Here is a 10,206-nt window from a genome sequence, read left to right as displayed (position 1 = left end):
GTCCCGGGCGGCCGGGCCCCTCTCACTCAGCCCGGGCTGCAGGAATCGGCAGGCCCCGCCCTCTGGGAGAGCAGGATCAGGTCAGCCCAGCCCCGCCCCGCCCAGCTGTCCGGCCGTGCACTGAGGTGGAGTGTGCACCTCCCGTGTGTACCTGGAGTGCCCGCGGCTCGCCGGCAGGGCCGGGGAAGGTTTCCGGTGATGGCGATCACCACACCTGTGTCATTACCTCAGCCATTGGCCTAGCGAATCAGACACTCACTGGGCCCAGCATATCCATTCTTTAAGCCCCGTCCCCCCAGACACACTGTTTCCTGGTTCCTGTTCAGCCGTTCGGAGACACAGCGTAAGTCAGAGCCCACCTGCCGGTGGTCACAAGATCACGAGAGGGCGTGAGACCGTGTAGACGAGGCTTTCTGTTGTGTGGCGCCAGTTTACCTAAGAGCATGTCACTCGGATGGTCGGTTTCTGACTGTCACACTAAGGGCAACTGTAAACTGGAAGAATAACGCACTCGCAACCAGGTAAACCTAGATAACGCTAGTTTGTTTAAAAATTATAGATTTACTGTACATGACTTGTAATATACTATAATTTGTATTTGTAAAGAGATGGTCTATATTTTGTAATTATTGTACCGTATTTGAACTGCAGCAATATCCACGGGTCCTAAGAACTGTAGTTCCCCACCGAAACCTAGAAATTACTCGTATTTTTACTCGAGCTATACAGAAATAGAAGAACTAGAGCCACTCATTTATTCAGTGAAAAAAAAAATTCTCGGGGGGTGAAATTTTGAGTTCGAAAGAACTTGACACTACAGACATTTTTCTACGATATTTTCAGTCACTATAAAGCTGTCTTTACACAAGATATACCAGGTGGCTATTTGCAGTCTTTTCTTTGGGCAAGAGCTCTATGATTTTGATATTCTACCTTCTGACTCGCCATGGGTGGCAACTGTCTTTCGTTTTACCTTAACCCTCGGTAAGTTCCCCACAGAGTAGATCACGCTGGCTGCTCTGTCCCTGTGGCCTCCACCGTTCTGGTTTTCTCAGCTGCCCACACAGGACGTTTTTGCATACCCAGCACGGAAATAACCACACAGGTGAAGGAAGTATGTCTCCCCTTGTCCTCCGGGAACAGGTGGTGCTGCTTGTCTTAACTAGGGGGTGTGGGGGGTGGGGACAGAGGGAGCAATGTGGCCATCCAGAGGGTTAGTGTCAGGCTCTGTACCAATCGTATTGTTGCCTTTTACAAAACATTCTGTACTGACCATGTGTTCTCTTCGAAGGCTTTTATATGCAACTGAATGAGGGCTGAGTTTTCATTAGAATGCACTCACACTCCGATCGTCCGACCCGATGGAAAAAACCCACTTTGGGATCTATAGACCTTCAAGGCGTCCTTTTCTGTTAACAGTTATGCCAACTTTGTCAAGTCACCTTGGCAGGGATTCCTTGCGGTCAAAGAGACAGGTAGCGATTTTGGTTCCAAATTTTTAAATAGAACATAGACAACCTGTTCATCGTTTTTTTGTAAATACCAACACTTTGTTATGAAGACCTTACAAACCTCTTCTTAAGACCTTCTTACTCCAGATCCAGGCAAAAACACTTCAAGGTTTGTAAATGACTCTTTCCTGACACAAATCCTTTTATATTAAAACGCAAAATGTTCTTCAGAATAAAACTGTGTAATACTTTCATTATACGGGGGAGCTCTCCGTGCCAAGAGTTAATGTTTGGCCGGGGAGAGTTGTCAAAGGGGCAGGGCCTCTGTGTGGGCCATTCTAGGTCCATTTTTTTCTTATCCTCTGGCTCTTTGGATGCCAGTGTTAACACTACCGGCTTCACAGAGCAGTGTTTCTCCTTAAGGGCTAAACCACTGTCAACCTTATCTCGGACTCTGTCTCTCTGCTGGGTGTCAGTCTTACCGTGTGGCTTACCACTGTCAGGCCAGCATGGCCAGCCCAGGACTCCGAGCATTCTGGCAGTGGCGTGATCTTGTCCAAAGTCGGTACTTACAGACTGGCATTTTAATAGGTGGCTCCACTCCCTACTGTCTGCGCCAAGTTCACCCTCTTGTCTAATATTAAATTTCTTTTTGTAAGAAAAATTTGAAGTTGTAGATCATGTTTTCTTTTTGTTTTTGTTTTCCCTTTGTTATAGGAAAGTTTTAAGAAAAAAATGTCTCTCTTTAGTTTCCTGCCCTGGCTCCCCATAAGTCATTTTGTATCCACAGGAATTATACAGTTAGCTTCTTTCATCTTGTGATTTCCATCACATCCCACAGTGGAATCAGCAGCTGTGGGGAACAGCTATCAGAGTGAGCCACATAAAAAGGAGCGCCTCGGCCCCGCATGCAGACCCCAGTTCCCAGCTGGTCCCCGACCCCCAGTCAGCAAGGTGGCACTGCCTGGCTCCGTTCTAAGAGGTTTCAGAGTCAGCCGCAGGTGGGGAAGGGTGGGCTAGAGCCTCTCACTGCACGGGGTGGGCCCTGCCTGTGTGGTAAGGCTGGAGGGGGAGGGGTTGACAAGAGCCCCCTCCCACTGTACGGAAGATCCCGCTCCTGTGAAAGAAGCCGAAGGAATTCATCCTGTTTCCCCTTGAGTACTTTGTAGACAGTCTTAAGCATTTTTGCCAATTGTGTTTTTCTACCAAGGCTGTGCTTGTGATGAGCAGTTGGTTCTCTTGTGAAAACTGGTAGCAATGGAGAGGGAGTGTTGCACGCAGAGTCCCGGCTCCCTCACCACCCTCCCTACGCAAAAACCAACGCCCACGACGCTTCCGCTTGTTGAAAAGGTTTTTATTTCTCTGCAGTATTTCTAAGGCTCCTCTCCTAGGGGCTGGGAACACAGGGAAGACGGAGGACCATGTCCTAGCTCTGACATGGGAACAGGAGTGAGCTGGTGTAGGGAGGCCTTCAGGGGCCTGGGCCACCAGGCTGGGCCAGTGGGGGAAGAGAGCGTTTTGAGATTTTCCATTCAGAATACACTGTATATTGGCTCAAGCAAGGATATTAGCACAAGTGTTACTGATGGTAATTAATTTTCCATATCTTGTTTCTTATATATTGTCTTCTCTTTTTTCCCCTCCTTGATTCCCTACTTCTTACCCTCTGCCATTTCCCACCCTCCTCCCGCACTGTCTCTGGTATCTACAGTTGCTTTCCATGCCTTTTTTCCCCACATTTTATTGACTCACAAAAGATCTTAATTAATCTAAATACTTTCAATAACAAGTGCAGCTGATATATACCTATCTACGAACACATGTCTGACCTTAGGCATAAACCTCAGTGAGTAGAATGAACATACTATAAGGTAGCACTTATCTGGAGTTATATAGCTTACTGCAGTCATTAAATAGATATTTTTAAATCTATTTTTTAATTTCAAGAAAAACAGTTTTAGTTTTAATAGATCAAATTGAAAAAAAAAAATCCTAAGAGAAATTTTCTTAAGACTTAAAGCCAGGAAAAAGATTAGGATTCCATTCAAACAGTAGATAGATGAACCTATCAACAGTTCAAGAGAAGACAAAAATTCTTAAATCTGGAAAACAAAGCACAGGAGAGAATAAGTAATGTTTTAGTCAAAAGTCATAAAATTCTGTTTCACCAGTTCAGTCTCATGCAATTAATCTCTCTTCTATTGAATTTGCAATGTTGCTGTGGTCCAATCTTTCCATTTAAATTCTGGGAAGTTAACATTCAACACTATTATTGATCTTTCTGGACTTGGCCCTATCATTAAGTTGGCCATTCTCTTGTTTTTTTTTTTTTTTTTTTTTTTTTTTTTTTTTTGTCTGAAGGCTTATACAGGAGGGAGAGGGAAGAGAAATGTCCCCAAGGGCCTAGTCATGCCACAATCCTGGTGTGCACACCTGGTGTGTTTGAGTCCCACCCTGCCAGGGCAGGGACTTAAACCCTGGTCAGCCATGTGGGATCCAGCTTCCTCTATGTAGTCCTTAACCATTGAGCCAGAGGCTGACCCTTTTTTCTGAGTCTTAAGAAAAATTCTGGGGCCAGCAGGTGGCATGATAGCTAAGGCACGGAACTCCTCCCACATGGGCCAACCACAGTTTGAGTCCTGGACTTGAGGCTTGACAATCACACTGGGCACATATGCGTGCATGCCCAAAATCCCAAGAGGAGAATGGAAAAGGGTTTGCGATGTGGTCATTTCCCCTAGGGAGTGATTCTCACTTTCCCTCTCATTCTGTCTCTCTTTGGCGAGTACAGAGAGGTTTTTCTCTACAACAAACCTTTAAAAAAACATCTGTGTAGTAGATCTGATGTTAATTTGGTTTATCAGTAGCAACATGAGACAGCTTTTTGGGCCTAGGGACATGGTTTTCCTAGAGAGAAGAATCCACTTGACTTCCTAGAAATTACCCCTGCAGTCTGCGGTGAGATCCGAACGGCCGACTCCCCACAAGACAGGCCAGAGGAGCCTTTGTGCAACCCGTTTTGTAGTTCGCCCTCCAGGCTGGGAGGAGCGCTGCTCTCCCCACTGTGGTTTCCGTCCCTGACAGCTCTTATTTCTAAGGGGAAGGCTCCCCGCATGGCAGTGGGACTTTCAGATGGTCGTGTCGTTAGGACAGGGGCTGCTGTTCTGTGCTGCGGGCAGGACCCACCTCTGGGAGCTCAGGCTGGAGGCGGAAGCAGCCGCTTCACCCTCTGGGTCACGCGAGGAGCCGTTCTCAGTCAGGGCGTTCTGTTCTATGTCTGAAGCTAACAGCCATTTTCTACTTGGACTTTTCTGAGTTCTGGACATCAATACTGTCTTCTGAAACTCATTTCTGTGTCCAGCTAAACTGTGTGACCACATGACCCACGTGGGAGCATGCGCGAGTGGGAGAGGGGCCTGGACACAAGCAACACGTCAGACAGGCTCCTCTTGTCACGTGTCGTGTCATGTGTCACTGTGCTTATCTTAAAATACAGTGCCAGGCTGAAGTGGCTGTGGTCTCCGGGACTGAGATACCACCTAAATCCCTGTCCCCTGCCACATCCACATCTGTGCCAGGAGCGGAGAGACAGCACAGCTGCAGCAGGCTTGGGAACCCTCCCTCCTGCTCACACTCGACTCTCACCTGCTACCTGACTAGCATGCAGTCTCACAAGAGGGCCGTGTGCAGTGTGGCCTTCGCAGCGAGGGGAGCTGAGACCTGGCCCCTGGCTCCTGAGCCCCTGCAGGACAGATGGACGGCGGGAGACCACTACTGAGGGGCAGATGGGGGACACACTCCCCAAGGAGGAAACAAGCTCTTGGCCAGTTTATAATTTTTTTTCGTGACTCTCCCGTGGAACAGAAAACCAAGCAAGATCCAGGTAAGACGAGAGGTGCTTAGAAAGGTACACAGTAGGTGGGAGGGTTTGCCACATCCCACCCTTCTGGGAGTTTTTCTCAGAAATGTAAGACGTGGCTGTTGGGCCTCCAGGGTCTGCGAGCAACCTCGAGCCGCCCTGCCCCTGGCCGCAGCCCAAAGTTGCTGCTCTCTTCCCTGGCCTGGGCCCAACCAGCAGGTCTCCCCAGAGTGATCTTTCCTTCTCTGCTTTTTTATCTTCAGAAAAAAACAAAAACAAAAATGCATTTCATTTTCATTACCTTGCCAAAAGTTTAGATAAGGCATTTCCATGAAAAAAAAAAGATGCTACCAAATTACATTTTTTCCCCTCCAGGTTACATTATTGAATCAAAAGAAATGTAAAGATCCAAGAGCTGAGTGCTGCTCCTCTCGGATGTCCCCCGGACTCAAATCTTCGCCGGTCTCCCTCCGTCCCCTCCGTGGCACAGCTGTAGGCCCCGGGGAACAGCGTACCTAACTGCTTTGTCCAGCAGCCAGCTGCATCCCAGTCTGTTCCTGTGGATGTCCAGAGAATGAAAATCAGCCGTCCGAGGCCGGCCAGCTTGCTGTTTCCAAGGCTGCCATGAACCTCGCTCCGCTCTGGCTGGTGGCTAGTACCTGGGGTTTGCTCTGCGCCTGGCCTGCGTTTCCTGGTAACAGGGAAACCTTTTATAATGCGAAATCTTCAAGTCTTTGGAACTGGAGCCAAAGTGGCATTCCTTCCAGACTCCACTCTCCTCCAATGAGCTCCAGAAACCCTCTCCTGGGGTGATGGTGTTAATAAGCACTAGCGCCTTGGAGAAGGGGCTAGTACCCACCTCCCTCTGCCAGTGAGATCACAAAGTAGGACAGAAGAAAATGGCGGTTTTTTCTCAGGCAGTACTGTTCACGGGGACTTGGGGCCAGCCCAGGTGGAGCTGGTTACTACAGGACACTAGGCCTCAGCACACTCCTGCAGCTTGGGATGGGGGCGCCCCTCCCATGGGGAACCCAGCACAGGCCCGCAGGCACACACCCTCAGGGCCTAGCACCCCTCTCTCTCAGGGGCTCACCCTCAGGGGACGTGTAGGAAAGAACCATTTCGCCCCAGGCAGCAGGGCACAAGGTCGGAATACGTCACATGAGTGCTAGACAAGGACTTGGCAGGGACAGGAGTAGCCACCCTTGTCCCTCCTTAAAGACAGACCCTCCCAAAGAGCCCACAGAGAGCCAGAAAAAAGGAGTCGATTCACAGAGCAGTCTTGGTCTTGTCGCCAATGCCTGTCACATGGTCCTGACATCCAGACAGTTCCAGGAATGAGCATTTGGAGCGAGGTCTGCAGTGGCCCTTGTGGCCTGGCAGGGGGCGCCTCCATTCATCCCAGGCCACAACTGCCTTAGCGCTGGGTGGCCAGGGTCCTGGGCTTGTAGACAGGGACGTCCTTGTCCCGAAGTGCAGGCCGCGCCTTAATCATATCAGCTGCCTTCTCTGCAATCATGATGGTGGGGGCGTTCAGGTTGCCGCTGACCACGCTGGGCATGATGGAGGCGTCGACCACCCTGAGGTTTTCCACCCCAAGCACCCTGGCCTGCGGGTCCACCACGGCGGCGGGGTCGGAGGGCTGGCCCATCCTGCAGGTACATGAGGGGTGGTAGGCGCTGTCGGCCTTGGCCCGCACGAAGGCATCGATCTCCTGATCTGACTGCACGTGGCTTCCCGGCTGGAGCTCCTTGCCGCGGAATGGAGCCAGGGCTGCCTGGGCAAAAATCTCTCTGGTCAGCTTCACACACAGGCGGAAGTCCTTGATGTCAGCTTCTGTCAAGGAGAAGAAACATGAGGGGCCGCCTACCATGCAGGCCTCGCCGAAGAGCCACAGCATAAAGAGGCATGTGAGTGGCCAGAGGGGCCCAAGTGCAGGGCCCTGCAGGTCTGAGCCACAGCTTGTCACCTGCCCACAGGTGGTCAGACTGACCCACGCAGGGTCTCATGTAGCTCCACCAGGACACAGCCTGGCCCAGAGGCCCAAGTGTAACTGGAGGCCAACTCACCTGTAAGTAGGGATCAGCCTGCATACCCTGCGTGCCCTCGCTGGGCAACACCCACCTGACGGAGAATGCTTGTTTTTAATGCAGGTAGAGGCAGGCCAGGAATGGCACCTACTTTTGAAGGCTGCTCAGTAACAGCAGGAAAAATGCTGCATGAGCTGGACAGACAGACCCAGTACCTGCACCGCCAGGTCCCCCACACTTCCTGGGAGTCGCTCTGAAAGTCACCAATCCCTCTGCTGCAGGAGTGAGTCCTGGGGTTAAGAGCCTGGGACCCAGGACACGACCCAGCAGCAGAGGCAAGTATACAGGGGAGATGGGGTAATACCTGTCTCAGAATATGTGGTCTGGGGGCAAGATCCAGGGAAACACAGGAACCCCCAGAAAGGCCTTCATCATTTGAGGCCAGGCCTGGGGCAAAGGCGACTGCGAATTTACCTGTTGACAAGTAGTTGGGTTGGATCACAGGGTGGTCCCGGGGGTTGGCACTCCTCAGTTTGAGCCAGCCTACGCTCGTGCCCCGCATGGTCCCCACATGCACCTAGAAGACCCCAGAGGAGGCGGTGACAGTCCATGCTTCCATCCCAGCAGCTCAGTGGCTTTTTGAGGCCCTAGGGGACTCTGCCTGCCTCTCACCCCTTCCACCAGGGATGAAAGCCACCTGGCGCCTCCCTCCTCCCTCTGGGCTTTATACTCCCTGCAGAACTCAGAGGTGACAATCCCAGGGCCAAGTCAGCCTTGTTGGTCCATGTGGGCTGCTTGGGGACTCAGACGCACCATGCGGGCTAACCCACTGTGCCCGGTACTCCCTGGTTCCTCTCCCACTCTCACACACTGTGCAGCTGAGGCCAGGGTGCCCAAAGGCCTGCCACAGTGGGGGGACGCTGCCTCACAGGAAGAGGGCAGCTTCCCTGACCAGGCAGTGCAGAGAAGCCCAGAGAAGCCTCCTTGGGGCTGGTTCACCTGGTAAGCCTCCTGCTGGGTGGGGACCCGCCCGTGGTCAATCACTTGGGACGGTAGGAAATGGAACTGGATGTCTGGGTGCGGGACCCCAGGCTGGCTGCGGATGAATCCCCCTGTTTCCAGGTGAGCAGTGGCTCCGTATCCTGAGGATCAGAAGAGACAGTCAGGGAGTGGCGGGTGGGTGGGGTGTCCTGCCCTCCTAGACAGCAGCAGCAGCTCCTCCTCGCCCCAAGCCCAGTCTGCATTGTCCTCTTTCCCCGGGGGGGCTCACCCAGCACCAACTTTGAATATCCACTTCAGCTCACCTCTCCTTGTACCAACTCCATCATCTAGCGCAGCACACAGTAGGTGTGCGAGAAACATGCTGAGGGAATGAGTTAAGATTGCAAAGTACCATTCCCTGGCCTAGACGGGACTCCAGCTCAGCCAGGGGATGATGGGAAAGGCTGAGAAACAGATGCTGTTTCTGTAGTCGAGCGCTGAGGCCCCTCTGCACCTCTTCTGGCTCCTCGGTCCCTGCCTGGGGTCTAGCGTCAGGGCAGGACACCCGTCCACTCATAAGAAGAGTGGCATGTAGTCCCTGAGAGGTCTCGCCTGGAGCAGGCCGGTGCTGACCTCCTTAACACACGCTGCAGCTTCTGGCCCTCACGCCAGCCCACCAGGCAGCCACTGTGTGTGCCCATTTTGCACACGGGAAAACCAGCTCGGGCCTAAAGTAAGTCAGTGGCAGAGTTGAGCTTTGAACCAGCAGCTTGAGGCTAGATCCCTCCTTGGGCTACTCAAAAAGATGACGATGCCCACCATGTCCACCAAGGTCTCTGACCAGTGCCCACCTGTGAATTTCCAGAGCCACTCCAGACCGATGCAGACCTTGCGCAGGGGCTTCTGTGCAGAGTGGAGGGTGATGGGGTGGGTGCACGCCTGCTGAATGTATATCTCCAGGTGGTCCTGCAGGTTCTGGCCGACTCCTGGAGCGGGAGGGGCGGGGCTAGGGAACTGCCCCTTCGGGGACTAGCTGGCCTCTCAATATCCCCAGTTATGGAAAGTCCTCCCCACCCACCTGTCATCTCACCCAGCTCTACGTCCCCGAGTCTTGGCTTAATGTTTTCTTCCTAGGCACACCTTTCCCGCGCTCGCGGCCAAGCCTGGCCCACTCAGGTGCTGCCGGAGCTGACTGCCCCTTGCCACCCACCCTTTCCCATGGTGGCTCCCAAGATGCCCCCAAGAGGAGGTCCCATCCACAGCAGGCAAAGCTGGCATATCCCCACCCTCAGCCCTGGCCAGAGCCATGGCACTGTGCTGACCCTGCGTGGGCTCATCTGAGCTCAAGGAGATGCAGCACGGGCACCGTCACGGACTAGCCCCGCCACGACGTGACGAGGCCCAGCCCTCTGTAAGCATGGGTGATGGGAAGCAGGAGAGAGAACTAGCCCTGGGGGCGTGTCAGGGCATCAAGTTTAGGTCTCACCGCAGACAGCATGCTCTGGGCACTGCTGTGTCCTGTCAGCACCTAGGGCAGCTGGTGAGTCCTGTAGCTAGACCCCTCTGGCCACAGAGCTGCCCTAGTGGCACGCCTGGCCCAGCTGAGGGTGCCATCCAAGTGGGGCAGGATGGCCAGGGAAGGGAGGAAGCCAACACCACGAGGACCTAGGCCTTGTGGTAACTGCATCCGGTGAGGCTTGGAGACCTTCTGGCTCATGGGAAGGATGTGGCAGCTTCCAGAGCCCCAGCTCCCATCACCTCCCACCCTGACAGCTGACAAGCGATGACAAACTATCTCATTTGGCAAAGCGTGCATCGGGGAAGTGGAGGGCTGCTCACCAGGCAGGTGGCACACCACCGGGATGCCCAGCTTCCTGAGGTCCTC

The 10,206-nt window shown here is 52.9% G+C and overlaps 1 protein-coding gene across 1 annotated transcript in view; it reads right to left on the bottom strand.

The window, feature by feature from the left end:
- Window positions 1-5,274: 5,274 nt before the first annotated feature.
- The window catches only part of CHDH (choline dehydrogenase), a 7,883-nt gene continuing 2,951 nt past the window's right edge, over window positions 5,275-10,206 (bottom strand). Inside the window, 5 exon segments of the mRNA XM_006169289.2 lie at window positions 5,275-7,146; window positions 7,815-7,917; window positions 8,340-8,482; window positions 9,173-9,307; window positions 10,161-10,206. The exon segment at window positions 10,161-10,206 is cut by the window's right edge and continues 30 nt beyond it. Coding sequence (XP_006169351.1) covers window positions 6,728-7,146; window positions 7,815-7,917; window positions 8,340-8,482; window positions 9,173-9,307; window positions 10,161-10,206 — 846 coding nt within the window. The 3' untranslated portion in view covers window positions 5,275-6,727.

Source organism: Tupaia chinensis, unplaced genomic scaffold (assembly GCF_000334495.1).
Source record: "Tupaia chinensis unplaced genomic scaffold, TupChi_1.0 Scaffold147003_1, whole genome shotgun sequence".
In the NCBI taxonomy this organism is placed as follows: Eukaryota; Metazoa; Chordata; class Mammalia; order Scandentia; family Tupaiidae; genus Tupaia; species Tupaia belangeri.
This window is presented reverse-complemented; position numbering and strand designations above follow the sequence as displayed.